General features: G+C 35.4%; 2 protein-coding genes across 2 annotated transcripts; one reads left to right on the top strand and one right to left on the bottom strand.

Moving 5' to 3' along the window:
• Positions 1-9,042: 9,042 nt before the first annotated feature.
• LOC140752391 (dolichyl-diphosphooligosaccharide--protein glycosyltransferase subunit 4) lies at positions 9,043-12,006 on the bottom strand. The gene is made up of 4 exons (XM_073086663.1): positions 11,873-12,006; positions 11,571-11,691; positions 10,696-10,738; positions 9,043-9,066 (listed from the first exon to the last, which is right to left on the bottom strand). Exon 2 carries the CDS (start codon positions 11,678-11,680, stop codon positions 11,576-11,578), a length of 105 nt encoding a protein of 34 aa, XP_072942764.1. The 5' UTR covers positions 11,681-11,691; positions 11,873-12,006; the 3' UTR covers positions 9,043-9,066; positions 10,696-10,738; positions 11,571-11,575.
• A 194-nt stretch (positions 12,007-12,200) lies between these two features.
• Positions 12,201-14,777, top strand: Grip71 (WD repeat-containing protein Grip71). Its single transcript, XM_073086938.1, has 2 exons — positions 12,201-12,482; positions 12,766-14,777. Exons 1-2 carry the CDS (start codon positions 12,348-12,350, stop codon positions 14,239-14,241), a joined length of 1,611 nt encoding a protein of 536 aa, XP_072943039.1. The 5' UTR covers positions 12,201-12,347; the 3' UTR covers positions 14,242-14,777.
• Positions 14,778-15,111: the final 334 nt, after the last annotated feature.

Genomic DNA, 15,111 nt, shown 5'->3' on the forward strand with positions numbered 1-15,111 from the left:
GGGTAGTTTACACTGAAACCGAATGTACCTGCGAGTGTTGCAATATCCGCCCCTAGCTCATATCCGCTGCTTGCTTCACGTCTTTAGCGTGTGCTCTAAGGCATAAGAGCTAGCGATTATGCAGTGACTCACAGGTTGGTTCATTTTTAATATTTATGTAGAAAATACGAGTTGTTTTACATAAAAAGGTCTCCAATATGTATCAATTGTGTTAACTAAGTACGTCTATACATTTCTGTACATTTATAAATCACTTTATTCTTTTATAGAATCTTCTACAGTTCTCAACCCAAAATTTCCCAAAAAATACCGCTAATTAGCACTGACCATCTATAGGTAGTATTAAAATTGAATTGATTGAAAATGTTTTTGTAATTTACTATGCCAAAGTTTTAAAGCATTTTTGGTTTGACCTAAATCTTCACACTGGAGAGTGAGTAAAAAAAATAAAATATCACACTTGCCTAAGATCGCGATTTCCCTATTAATACCTACATAAGATGGGATTAGTAAATAGATCATTCGTGCTTAGAAAAAGTTAGGTTTGCCACGTACACTTCTAATTAGGTTGAATTAGTCGTCGCCGCTTATCACTTGAGCGGCAGCTCCACAGTCGCAAAGGCAGATACCGTAGCTACCGATATTAAGCCAGGTAGGCACTCAATGTATTCCCCGACGCGGCCCGAGACGAAAGGATTTCAGATCTCGCGGATAATGCTAGTTTTTAGATACAGTTATCGAATGAGATTGTAGTGAGAATTCGTAGTGACACTGAAGTGGTACCATTTATACACATGTTTTATATTTATAAGTAGGTTTTAGTATTAAATGTGTATGAAGAAGACTAAATGTGTGCAACTTTATGTTTATTAACTAATGTGCGGTCCTCATTTAGAATCGTATTCTATTTGAAGTTTATGACGCATGCTAATAAGAGTCAAACTTAATATTAGATGTAGGACTTCTGTTTTATTTAAACTTTATTGTTAATCCTAATATTTTAACTAAGTTTTGACATGTGTAACACCTGTAAAGGTAGCATTTAATTGGACTTTATGTATCGTTATTGACCTATTGTACTAAATGATTAGCACAATAAAATAAATAAATTAATAACTGATATCTAAGGATCCGTAATGCGTAGGTATATGCCGCAATGACCGGTTAACATTACTAATGATACTAGTATCATTATATTAAGTTACTAATGATACTAGTATCATTATATTAAGTAACTTAAAACAATGACAAACAGAAGATAAAAGAAGTTTAATAAAGATTCTTGTAAGAGAAAATTATTTAAAAATTTACCTTTGGTACTCCCTTAATTTGTACGTATCTATCTAAACCTCTTATGTTAGAATCCGTCAAGCCTTTTCGTCAGAGAATGAGACATACATACATACATACGTACGTACGTACCTACATACATACATACATATTTGGCAAAGAGAGATCTCCCGCCGGGCTAGGTGATCATGCCCGGAGAGCGGCCGTGCTCCGACAGTCTCAGAGCTTGTATATATGCAAAATACTCAGAAAACTTCGATAGCGTGATTCAGAATACTCGTGGCGCCATCTTTTGACGAGTAGTGGGAGGTCGCCACACATACATACACCCATACGCGTGAAAAACATCTACCTCCGCAGTCCGATCGTGATTGAGAGCTCGCTTCCGAGCTTCATTACATCTACATAAAAACGCAGTTTTATTTGTAGTTAATTGTATCGCTGTAATTACGTCGTACGTGATAAGACTCCGTAATATTACGTGCACGGTTCATATTGCTTTATTATTCGAAACGGAGAATTCCGACAATAAATCGGACGTATCGGAAAATTTGGTTCTTTCGCTTCATTAACAAATATATCCAATGCCTCTAGGGTTTCCTGCCCAAATTATTTCTCAGCGTAAGGCACGTATGGTGTGTAGCGGTGGCGAACACGTAGCGATATGATAGCGTTGAGTAATATCGCGTTTATCGATAGATGTTTATAGGGTCCGAACTTGAAAGAGTTAATTTCACGTGCTGTTTGTCTTTTTCTACTTAACACAGTATGACAGTACAATAAAATTCCCAAAATTTCACGCATAAGTTCTCTTGTCTGCGTCAAAGTTCAAATAGGTCTCAAATTCTATAGAAGGTTCACTCTAGGTGTCTATGAGCGATAGCAGCCTATTGTCAAATCAAATCTAATCAAATCAATTTTTGTTATTCAAAATAAGTTCTTTACAGAGCTCTTTTAAAAATGTCAATACAACTCCCACCACTTCGCAAGGTGTTTCATTATGGAGAAAATGTAATCAGATGGACTTCACTTTATAAACAAAATCTTTTGGTTATTAAAGTGTCTGATGAGTTCTTAAACTAAACGAATGCATACGTCACGCAAGCGACAATCCCACGCTAGCCCCACTGATATGAACCGAGCATACCCCAATATTTTATTCGCCAAATATCCACGGCCATTACCCGCGGACATTTTAATTTCGCGAAAAAAAGAATCGGAGCGATTAATTACTGTTTTATTGCGAAGAGCACGATGACTGCGGCGAAATTAAATTCGGTTCAGTAGCAAATAATTATTGCTTTTTTCCCTCTTAATTTCGCTTTAAACGACCCTCATTTGCATTGGTAACGAGCTCTGCTTGTGACAATAATCATGCCCTCATATTTTTCTTGGGGGATAAACAAAAACTCGTCAATTTATCGATGCGTTGACTCGGTTGGTGGGGTATCAATGATGGGCTGTAGACTCGTGACCGGTATGTACGGTATACCTATATAATGCAGTTTTGAGAATTGAAATAGTTGCGTAAAAAAGTTTTCCACGTCTCCATAAAAATGCTAAAATGTCCCTAAAATATTTGAAATAATTATTTATTTATTATCTAAATTACGCAGTATTAGTTATTTATTCGTAAATTTTCTCTAATTTTTTTTTATTTATCAAGAATTAAAAAAAAGAACTTACTAATAAGCCGCCTTGAAATTGAACGAAACCACAAAGGTTTCGTTCAATTTCAAGGCGGCGAAGTATCTTTACTAATCTATGGGCGTCGACAACTAAATCGGGGCTTCCGTGGTTGTGTGTGGCAAGAGTGGAGGGTCGAACCAGCCAGCCAGCGGCAACCAGCCAGCGGCAACCAGCCAGCCAGCAGCAACTATCTACTTCTTATGAACTTGATAATGAGCTGTTTTAGAAGGCACTTGACCGACTCCCTGTAATAAAAAAAATAAATGAATACAGAGTTTAATTATTTCTATAAACGCTATATATATTTACTGTACCTAAATACAAGTTGAAATATCCATAACGATTTGAAATAAACAACACACATTATTAACCCTATCAAAAAGAGCTACGCATGAGAAAATTGGTTTCTTAACATTTTATCAAAGAGAATTTTCAGCTACCTTCAGATATTTACTAAGAAGCGTTTTTGCGGTCGCTCATAAATATATAACACTTTCACAGCCCGTTTTCTGTGTAATATAAGAAGAAAGTGTATAGATATGTTTAAATTTACGAATCCATGTTATAAAACGCAGACTTTATGATCTGTTTGAGTAACCTACCACTGCCACAGCTTCTATATTTAAATTTTATTTCAACTTCAACATTACTGATACTGCTTTAAGACATAATATTAAGGATATAGATAGAGTTGGATATGGATAGAGTTATCAGCTGAATTTCAAACAATACTTGTAGGAAACCTCAATACTTGAGCGAACCGTACTCCTTTACAGAATGTTTTACGCTTCAAAATGAAAATGTTTGCAGATACTTAAGAAGTAATTACAAGAACAGGTCACCAGTTAAATATAATGACCGGGCAAGTTAAAAATTCTACCACTCGGTCGCATTTAAAAGCGAAACATTTTAATACCTTTAATTCAGTTTCGGTTGAAAAAAACCGTCGCGCTATGGAGTTACAAAAAGATAATAAACAAGTCTTGGTCTTAATTAAAAGAGGGAGGGTGAGCAGAGTAATTATGGATACCGAAATGCAAGCTTACAAAAATGCCTGTACATTTGTGGGAAATGCCGACGTGTTCGCAGCTCTGCGGGCTAAACACGGCCTGAAAACAATGCTTTTATAGTAATTAACGAACTTCCCGCGGGTCGCCGTGCACCCCCGTGCACGGTTTTATAGTTGTTATGAAGAACCCTAAATTTTTCAGGCATATATTTTGAAATTTACTTATGAAAAATATGGACCCGTCGTGGCTCTATTGCGGAGGCACCTCTACCACTTTTTCTATGTAATACTATTTTTCAATGCTTCTGTGTTCTAGAAGCTGTAGTAAGGAAAAGACACCCAAAAGTAGTCATTATAATTTAGACCTCAAATTTAGCAACGCACCTGACTGGCTGGCTGACGTCAAGCATTTGTTTGCCCGTTAGCTACTCCTGTCATAAAAATAAAAAAATAGATATGCACCTAGCATTAGTCATAACGTAATTTTTAGAAACTAAAAGGTATATGCTACAATCATAAAGCATAAATATCTACGTATAAGTTACAATAGTAGCGAGTTCAAAGCAAATTCACGTTATATATTCCGCGTATCTAATATTCAATTCATTATAGCGGCAGTAAAGTAGAGTATTTACGTTAAAGCAACGTCGCTGCTTTACGATGCGTTCGACGTTAACGTAAACGGTGGGTACCGTAAGGAGTTGTGTACACGTGGGACTTACTCAAATACTCACTTGTAACTTTTCATAAGCTATTTTGGTGATTAGTGCAGAGCGGTCATCATATCGGTCTGACGCGCAGAGGGTCCCTGATTCGATCCCCGGCCAGACAGAAATCTATGAATGATGAATATAGGTTTCTGTTTCTGGGTCTGGGTGTTTGTGTATTTGTCTCTGTGTGTCCATAGCACCTACGATACAGGGAATCCTAGTGTGGGGCTGTGAGTGTAGAAAGCGTTGATATAGCAAGTTCTTGTTTTAAGTATGGTGCCAAAACTGCTACATTGACTATATTGTAGTGGTTCACTCCGGAGGCACCACTGCCACACCTTGCTGGTTAATAACGTGTTCTGGTTTGAAGTGTGGGGTAAGAAAACGATGCTTATCCGAAGTGTCCAACATAGACCTCAGGGATAGCTACGCCACGTAGCTCCTACTCGTAGCCCACGTATCTATAGCCGATCTTAGGTAGGAATCTAACTTAGAGTTTATTAAACATATCTGTGAGCGGCAGTAGCCACTTACTATCAACTGGACTGCACGCTCATTTTCTACTTCAAAAACATAATTCATAGACTCCATAATAGCCTCATCACTACTTCAGACTTTTAGATACTGTAATAAATAATACTTTAAGAAAATCTAAAAAAAACACGCTTTTATTGCTAATTGAACTAAAACTAGAAAATACATCAATAAATCGTAATGAATCGCCTCAAAATAAAATTATAATAAAATTTAAGTTATTAAAATAATAATTCAAATCAGGGTAAAAGCGTAAAAAAAACTATTATTTATTTTTCATTTTTTAGCCTGTGACAAACTCATAAATTGGGGAATTAATTAATCTTATAAAGATAATGGGAAACTGTTATCAAATTATTGCATTGTCATCGGTCCTTGATACGTGTGCAAAGTTTAAAATTTATCAAGCTTCTAGAAACTGGTGAAATATGGACTCAAAGATTCCGTTACATAAATACATACATAGATACGTAGATACAACCCAAGCTAATAAAAGCGTGTTAAAAATAGGCTTTCCAAAAGCTCACTAATTTCCAAAATATTGTTAGTCGAGGCCGTGTACACAGCCTTTAACGGCACAGCAGCCCCCAACGTAATAAGATGGGGTCGTAAAATGCCGGCTCACAGCCGAATAGTCGCACTAGTTCATTTTAACCGTTCATATAAAATGCTCGAGATGAACGGGATATGGGCGCTTGCGAAACTTCATTAAACCATATCGTCATTTGGGATCTTGACTTCTGATTACGCTTTAGGAGGCATTAAATTGTTCTGATCAGGAGGAACAGGAATCGGTCAGGAAGAAGAGAAAAACGCCTTATTATTTATAATTTAATGCCTCCTGTAATGACGCCACTTACAGCCATGACGCTGATCTGGCTGTAATTGGCGTCACTAAGCTGATCTGGTCACTCTAGTCCAGAGTTCGAATCCTAAATACGTAACTGTGATTTTTCGTAGATACCAATGTGCCTATTAAAATTATTTTTCACTCGCAATAATGGTAAAGAAGAATTGAGAAAACCTCATCACATCATGGTCTAAAGGCGTCTTATTCTGAGGTTTTCAACCTATTCAACCCTTTAAAAGTTAAAATTTAGATACTGTAATTAGAAATTCCATCTTCGTACACAATGTATACGAAAATAGAATTTCTTAATTTTTTGTACTACATAATAATTTGTATACTACACATCTACATACCTCTAAGGAACTGCTCTACATAATTTACTGGTAATAAACCGCCGATTTAAGTACTGCTTTATCAGTGCTAAAGTTTTATTAAGTACATATAAGAGAACTTCATACATAAAGATAATTACTCTATATTGTGATGTTTACCCGAAAGTACATAATTGTTGTGTTGTTGACTAGTTGACGCCAACCTTATTTGTTTGATGAGTATGTCTTTTACGACTAATAAAAGATCTGAAGTTATCTTGAAGCTGTTACACTGTTTACTCCGCAATATCTACAATAACAAGCTTTGTTCCGAGTACCAGAAAATACGAAATAGTTACTTTATTACGCGGCAAAGTGTTTTTTCCTCTTGTTCTAAGTGGTTTTATTTTGGGTGGAGTGACTGGAGTGGAATCTACAAAATTAATAATACGTAATGTACATACGAGTAATAGGTATGTTTTTTTCAAATGTTATGGTTTTTATTGTTATAACAAATTAAATAGATACTAGCTAATATCTTCTTATTGACTTTAAATATACTTAATTCATCTACCTATAGGTACCTTACAACGTATAATATTAAATTATCGCTTCCTCTGTGGTAGTAAAATGAACTAAAATTACACTACGCACAGAAATACCTAAAAATACTTTAAAAAGTTATTTTTAGTATTTGTAATCCATTATGTTATTAATCTATACTAATATTATAAAGAGGAAAACTTTGTTTGTTTGTTTGATTGTAATGAATAGGCTCAAAAACTACTGGACCGATTTTAAAAATGCTTTCACCATTCGAAAGCTACATTATCCACGAGTAACATAGGCTATATTTTATGTGAAATATATTTGATATATAGATATTGAGGCGGTACAAAGTTTGCCGGGTCAGCTAGTATTAAATATAATAACTGCTTACCGAAAATTATATAGCGCAGCATCTACACTACACTACAGAATAAGCCTTCAAAATATTCCAAACAAATTGACTGTTCTGATTCTGACCTTTTAGTTAATATTTTTGTACATAAAAATATTTTTGTTTTAGTTGAATTAGAATTGAAACGTTAGATTCTACGCACAGAACGTTCGTTACGACGATCAGTCGAAAGAAAAACCGAAGAGCCTAATTAATGACATTTTCCCAATGGTAGGGTAGCTATTAGAATGAACATGCTCCTACGGTCCCAGGGTCCAATAAATTATACTCTTACTCGGCCGAATCTCGAGCTCTTGTAGAGGATACACACCAACCGAAACAAAACCAATTTTGGTTTTATGGTCAGAAAAAGCTGCTAAAAATATGTTTATGTTAACTCGATCCCTGCTTTTGAGTATTTAAAGACAGGTATCTACCAAGAATATGCTACATATTATAGTTAGTATGTGTAGAGTATACTGACTTTAACTGTTGAGATATAATTAAATAACTATAGGTATCTAGTATATACATAAATTCACGCCTACTTATCTCTCCGATCGTTATTTGAGAGGCGTTCGTTAGTATTCGTTACTAACTAAAACTGTCTCTTTTTAAATAAAATGAATTCAAAGATTCGAACCGTATAATGAGTAGGATCCCTAAGCTCCGTGGCGGCGGCCGCAGCGTGTTTACACACGCAAGCCAAATTGCAGCTTCGATTCCCCATTGTGGGCTGTGTCGTGCGTAATTTATGGGCAAACTCGCGGAGCCAGACAAGGTGTGGTAATGAAGCGAAAAATTCCAGCGTAAGGCACTAGGGAGAAATTTGAGACTGATTTTTATAAATACCAGATGATTTGCCGATATTTATAAATTACACCTCTCATAATTTTCACAATTAATGTCCTATTCCGGTATTAGATAATATTGTACCTAACTATGGAAAAAGTATGAACTTACAATCCATTTATTTAATTTTAAAATTATTTACAGTATTATAAGAAACTGGCGTGAGCTCCTATTTATACTTACTCTCATTTATAAAAGCGATGTAGTATAAAATTATTTTCAACTGCTTATTGATAGTAAAAAACATTTAGGAAAATGATACACTAGCAATATAATATTATATTTACCATATAGTGTTGTGTACATATATTTATCTATGATGAATAAAAATAGACTTTCTTCTTCGTATAATAAAATAACTATGTATCAGCGCCCTCTCGGGCACTTTAAGCACATTAATACCTATGAAACCATGCTATGGAAGGTTCTTATTAGTGATCAAAGTATGGAAGCATAACTCGTATCCCACGGATCCCTCCGAGATGGCGCTATATGTACGCCGTCAGACATAGATGGCGATAAATACAGTGAAGAAAGAAATAATTGTAATTATTATTTAGCGTTTATTTTACTATTTTTACATGACCTTGGATGGGATATACTTTCAACCTACATTATTTGATTTTTAATTAATAATGGCACAAAGAGATCCATGTATTATTAATTGCTAATATGTCAATTCGAAATATATATCAACTGCCAATCATTCTGAGATGTTGTCTGTGTGAACAGAGCGATTTTTTTCATAATCTTGACAATATGTACTCGATAGTCCGAACTCCCAATATTTAATCTCATTCACAGATTAGTAGACTATGATATCAATGAATGGTATGGTAGTTTGAAAATAAAAGAATGTTTGAAGAAAAAACTTATATTTATACACTCCTTTGCAAAAAAAACGGGCGGGTTTGATTTTTTAACATTATTGGTAATAATTTAGTTCTTCAGAGGTTTTAATAGCCAAACTATGTTACTGGCACTTAATAAAGAGTCTGGGTATGAAAAAAAGTTCATTCCAAATTCAAAACTTTTGTTTTTTAAATTATTAATCCCTTTTTCATTTTGTGACACTTTTCGCGGGTTTGCGGTTAAAAGGTTATCAAGCAACTAAAAGTAACTTTTCGTTATTTTTAGTACAACAATTTATGTTTATCGCATAATTCTGCCTTATTGTGACTTAAAACAGATATCTTTGTGTCTATCGTAATGGCAGAAAAAGCAATGAGAGCTAGTAAAATTATAGCGCTGCTGGAAGAGGGGTGTAGCCAATGTTACGTCTCACAGCGGTTAAACGTGAGTCGTTCAACCGTACAAAGAACCTGGACTCGATACCAAGAGACAGGTTCCGTTCAGAGAAGGCAAGGTTCTGGGAGAAAACGTTGCACACAGCCGCGAGACGATCGCTTTTTAGTGACTCAGGCGCTGAGGAACCGCAAATGCAGTTACATAGACCTCAAAAGAAACCTTGAAGAGGTACGAGGAGCACAAGTTAGCCTATGGACTGTGAGGAGAAGACTTTTAGCTGCTGATATACGTAGTCGACGACCAGCGCGGGCCCCCAAGTTACTCCGTGAGCACCGGATTGCGCGGTTGAGGTTCGCTAGAAATTGCCTATCTTGGACACCAGGTAACTGGAGTAGCGTACTCTTCTCCGATGAGGCTCGAATTTGTCTGCATGGTGAGGACCGACGTCGGCGAGTGTTACGAAGACCAGGGGAACGCTATGCCGATGTGTGTTTTGAAGAAATCACCCCTTATGGTGGAGGGTCCGTTATGTTTTGGGCGGGCGTAACTTCCAACTATCGTACCGAGATAGTATTCATAGAAAATGGCTCACTAAATGCGCATAGGTACATAACAGAAATCCTTTCTCAAAATGCACAACCCGCACTGACTGTAATTGGTGAAGATGCCATTTACATGGACGATAATGCTCGGGCCCACCGTTCTGGCGACGTAGATGCTTATATGCAAGAGGTCGGTATTCGTCGTTTGGATTGGCCAGCGCGGAGCCCCGACCTTAACCCCATTGAGCATGTTTGGGACCTCCTAAAAAGGCGAGTACGATCTGTCCAACCACCTCCACAAAACATCAGAGAGCTTAAACGTGTAATCTCGACTGAGTGGGAACACATTCCACAGGACACCATCAAAAGCCTGGTGGGAAGCATGCCAAGACGATTACATGCCGTAATCGCTGCAAGAGGAGGTCATACTCGTTATTAATTTTTATTTTTTAATGTCTCTTTTATTAAAATACCATAAAAATACTCGTAGTCTTAATTTCATTATACCCATAAAAATGTCCATTTTAACACGGCTCTCTGTTTACATTGACTAAAACACCGATACCAGGATAAAAGTGTTAAAAAACTAGATTCTCATTGATAATAAGAAATTTCTAGTCATCCAAGCTAATGACATACTAAAAATATAATAATATTTACCCATAGAAAAGCTAAGGTAAAGTGTGTGTGTAAGGTGCCCGTTTTTTTTGCAAAGGAGTTTATCTTAAAAGTTACATTGTAGTAATATAAATTATACATAGATCTGAAACAAAGAAAATGTCACATTATTAAAAACATTTTTAAAAGACTATCATAATAATAATAATAATGTGGAATAAGGAAACATCATGTGAAAAATGGTGCAGTAAAGCAAAATTTTATTCTACAGATCAGGGGCAGTGCAGGCGGTCCAACTGCAACTACTTGTCTGCAACATACATATTCTGTGCCGTAACTACAGAGTGCAAGCTAAAAAACCTCGTCAAGATTTAAGGGGTACTACCATGAAATGTCACACCATCTAAAATTTTGCTAGGACCGCCACTGGATTTATTTATTTATTTACTAAATCCACAGCTTCTTTTATTTATAATATTTAGATCTGGGATGTAAGCAAGTCATTATTTCCCGACAGTTCTGTCATGAAAGTAATTATAAATCTGAAAAACTTTTATAAACTTTATTATTGCTACCTTTTTAACCTACTGTAGGACTACCACATGCCTTATAGATGATGTTTTCCAGTTTGATGTTTATCTAGAGATATTAACACTTTCTTAAGCTATTCCAACTCATTCATTAGGAGTTGAAATGCAACAATCATTGATTTCTGGTAATTTGTATATAACAGCAATTAGATTGGGTAGGTTTTGATCACCGGCATGAATGTTGTGAAGTCTTCCAACCATGTAGTCAGAATTACAAAGACTATAGAAATATTCTTATCTGAGTTCACATGTCTATGGACAGTTTGCATATTCTCCTCTTGTATATTACAAAAAAAAGTTAAGCTGAACGCAATGATCCAAGCTTTTGTCTCCGTTTTTCTAGCCTGAGAATATGTATAACCAATAAACATGTAATAAGATAGATACCTTCTTTATTTCGAGCTGTTGGCGCTGATATAATGATATAGAATCACCAGCAAAAATATTGAAACTCCTAGGATGTTGGAGAACACTGCCAGCTGAATGTCGGTGATCATTTTGGAATAATCTGCAAACGAAATGAACAATTAATGCTTAATACAAATTAAAAGTAACAAAAATCCGGTGAATTAACAACACAAACAAGGTTACTATTACCGCCGGCTTTAAAAATTAATGGACAATTGTGGTGGTAAGTACGCAATGTGTTATTGGAGTCTATTGTAAATAAAAGGTTAAACAAGACTTACTTATAGATTTGTTCACAAATCTCAAAACTTAACAAGATTTTAGTAAAACAGCGCAAAAATTCTAACAGTACACGTCAGAGGTAAGACATAGATAATAGAAGAACGTCAATATTATCAATGTCATTGTCAGTACATTATTTACTAACAACTAAAATGTTTGGGGTTCTCATTAAATTTAATTGTTATAAGACTAGAAGTCCAAGATATAGTTAATTATTATTATAATTTTAAGATATTATTTTTTATATTTTCTTTTTTTTATGCTTTCTTCCTACAATATAAATTGAAATGGCAACATAATTATGTGTTATTTTGTACGTCAACAAGTGGCAAGGTGCATTGTTTTGAAATGTCAAAATTTTATGTTTCCTGTGATCGTTTCGGCGACTTTTTTTCAAGTATAAATAACTAACGGAATAAAATTCAATTCATCTTGTTATTATTTTTCATGAGTCCATTTAAATAAACTGCTAATATGTATTTGTCTTCCGTTAGTTCGCGGTTGTTATTATATGATACCAACAGTTGGGAACTGAAAAAATCATATGGGTGCTATGATGGGATTATGAGAGATATTTCTTGGAGCGACGACAGCAAATACTTATTACAGGTAATTTGAGCGATTACCAATCGGATATACGAGATATATGTTAACTTTTCACAAAAAGACTATGACATAAATTGTATTCATATGCATATTATTCTTCTTGTATAGATAGGTCAATTACCTAATGGGTGTGACAGGAATCACGGTCTGGGAGTGCATTGTAATTCGTTTAAGGACTAAGTTAACAATAGTCAAGTACTTTAAATACAAATTAATTTATGTAGAAAATAATAAACACACATCATATTACAAAATCTTAGTAAATTGTATTAATCCTAATTTTCAGGTGAATGCAAAAGGCCTAATAGAGATATTGAGTCCAGCCGACCATGACATCCGGAGCTTGCAGCACATACCGCTTAAAGACACATGGTCTGCCAGCTTCCACCGCGAGGGTCACCGCAACATTGCCATCGGCACCAAAAGTGGCAATGTTATGATCTGGGACACTAAAAATAAAACTATTACTAAGACATTTCCAAGCCCATCACAACAGTCAAGTGTCAACTTTATCAGTTACAATGCCAAGAACACGAGCCTAGCAAGCACTCTACAGAATGGTGACACTGTAATTTATGGCCTCGTCTCAAATATTCCAGTGTTAACAATAAAACTGCCTTGTTCAAAGAGCATTTCCGCTATGAAATTCCACCATGAATCCAGATCTCTTATAGGCCTCGCAACAGATGAGGGGCATATCGTACTTAGAGATATCACAACCAACAAGGATAAAGTATTTTTTGAAAACATCCACGCATCACCAGTCAGCGATTTTGCATTCTCTCTCATCAACAAAGATGTCTTACTGTCAAGTGGCTATGACAGAATCATGCATGTTTACGACATAAGGTTACAAAATGTTGTATCTACAATCCGTACATCATATACGTTAACATCAATAGCAATGAACTCGGAGAACCAAGTTGCGCTGGGAGCAAAAACTGGACATATACTTATATATGACTTGAGGGACTTGACCAATCCCTACAAAGTTCTGAAAGGACATGAGGAAGAAGTGAAGAAAATAGCCTTTCAACCGATAAGAAAAAAAACATTATCAACTGAAGTGAGTCTCAGAGAAGATGTTGATATGAATTCACCATTAAAAGTTCAATCACCAGTTCGTACAAGAACATCAGATGTGTTCTTTATCAACGATACACCACCAAAACCTACCCTAGAGGTGTCTGGGGTCGGAGACAACAATTTAGCAGCAGATTCTTTTCTTGTTATGATGGGCCTTGATAAATCAAATGTTGATTTCGATGAAGATGCAAACAAATCTGCAGAATTTGAGAGGAAAAGTGACCGACATGAAATGAGGTATCGTCAATTGGATGTAGAGAAAAACATAAGCAAGATATCCACACCATTAAATAGTAGAACAGCTGAAAATTTTGCACTTCCATCACCAATATGTGTGTTAAACGGTGTCACGGATGATGCTAAGTGCTCGAATATAAATCTGTCGAATCTCAAACAGCTAAATAACAATCAAGTAGCCAGTATGGACCCGAAAGTTGTGGATGAACTCAAAGATTTCATAAAGCTCACATTATCGGATGTTGCAGACGATAATCGTAACTATTTTCTACACATCATGATGGCATTAACAAAACAGAAATTGTATTTAGAGAAGCAACTCACAAGTATGAATGAGCAAATGCAAAGTGTCATGCAAAATCAATCGGCGTTACTAGAAACAAATAGGAAACTAGCATTACAATTAGACCAATTGAAGGCTCAACAAAGTCTTTTGTAAATAGAAGTCTCAAGTCACAATAAATTAATATTCAACTGTAATGAATCTCACATCAAAATTGATTAATTTAAAAATCTGATGGATTGCCCCAATTAATATCTGATAGCTTTAATCATAATCAGACTACATAGCATATTGTTATAACTAATATTGATATTATTAGATTTGTTAGTAGTAATGAACAGAGACTAATATGTTCTAAAGCTTAAAAGGCAAACATACTCATTAAATATGATGTGTTCTAATACAATTTCTCGAGGGTTCCCTCTAAAGGCTTAACACCAAGCATTTCATGTCTATTTACTATTACTAAAAGGTTCAATTAATATTTATTAGTGCCAATTCATTGAAATGTTGCCCCAAAATATATTAATGAAATTGTTGATTGACATTTGTTATTATTATTGTGCTTTATATTGGTTGAAAAGAATGTGGGAGTGTACTAATGTTGTGAATGTTTGCATTTGTTACCTAATAATATAAGTGTATACATATTGCTTTATTTTTATTAAAGACGTTTAACATAGACTAGTAAACATGATTTTTTTTTTCTTAAGCAAGGGTAATATTAAAGCAGTGATAGCCTAGTGGTTAAGAAACTCGGCCTCTCGATCGAGGGATCCGAGGTTCAAATCCCAGGCACGCACCTCTGATTTTTCAAAATTATGTATTAGAAATTAATTATCACTTGCTAAACGGTGAAGGAAAATATCGTGAGGAAACCAGCAAACCCGAGAAATTAATAAAAAAAAAACTCAAAGGTATGTGAAGTCTACCAATACGCACTTGGCCAGCGCGGTGGACTATGGCTTAATCCTTCTCATTATGAGAGGAGACCCGTGCCCAGCAGTGGGACAGTAATGGGTTGAT

The sequence above is a fragment of the Epargyreus clarus genome, unplaced genomic scaffold, assembly GCF_041222505.1.
Source record: "Epargyreus clarus isolate Ecla_fem2 unplaced genomic scaffold, WU_Ecla_fem_2.2 ptg000024l, whole genome shotgun sequence".
Taxonomy (NCBI): domain Eukaryota; kingdom Metazoa; phylum Arthropoda; class Insecta; order Lepidoptera; family Hesperiidae; genus Epargyreus; species Epargyreus clarus.

Bases quoted from the DNA above. Each gene is read 5' to 3' on its own strand.
- Grip71 (XM_073086938.1), top strand. From the start codon at position 12,348: ATGTATTTGTCTTCCGTTAGTTCGCGGTTGTTATTATATGATACCAAC. The intron at 12,483-12,765 runs GTAATTTGAGCG...CCTAATTTTCAG, and splicing joins ACAGCAAATACTTATTACAG to GTGAATGCAAAAGGCCTAAT.
- LOC140752391 (XM_073086663.1), bottom strand. From the start codon at position 11,680: ATGATCACCGACATTCAGCTGGCAGTGTTCTCCAACATCCTAGGAGTT.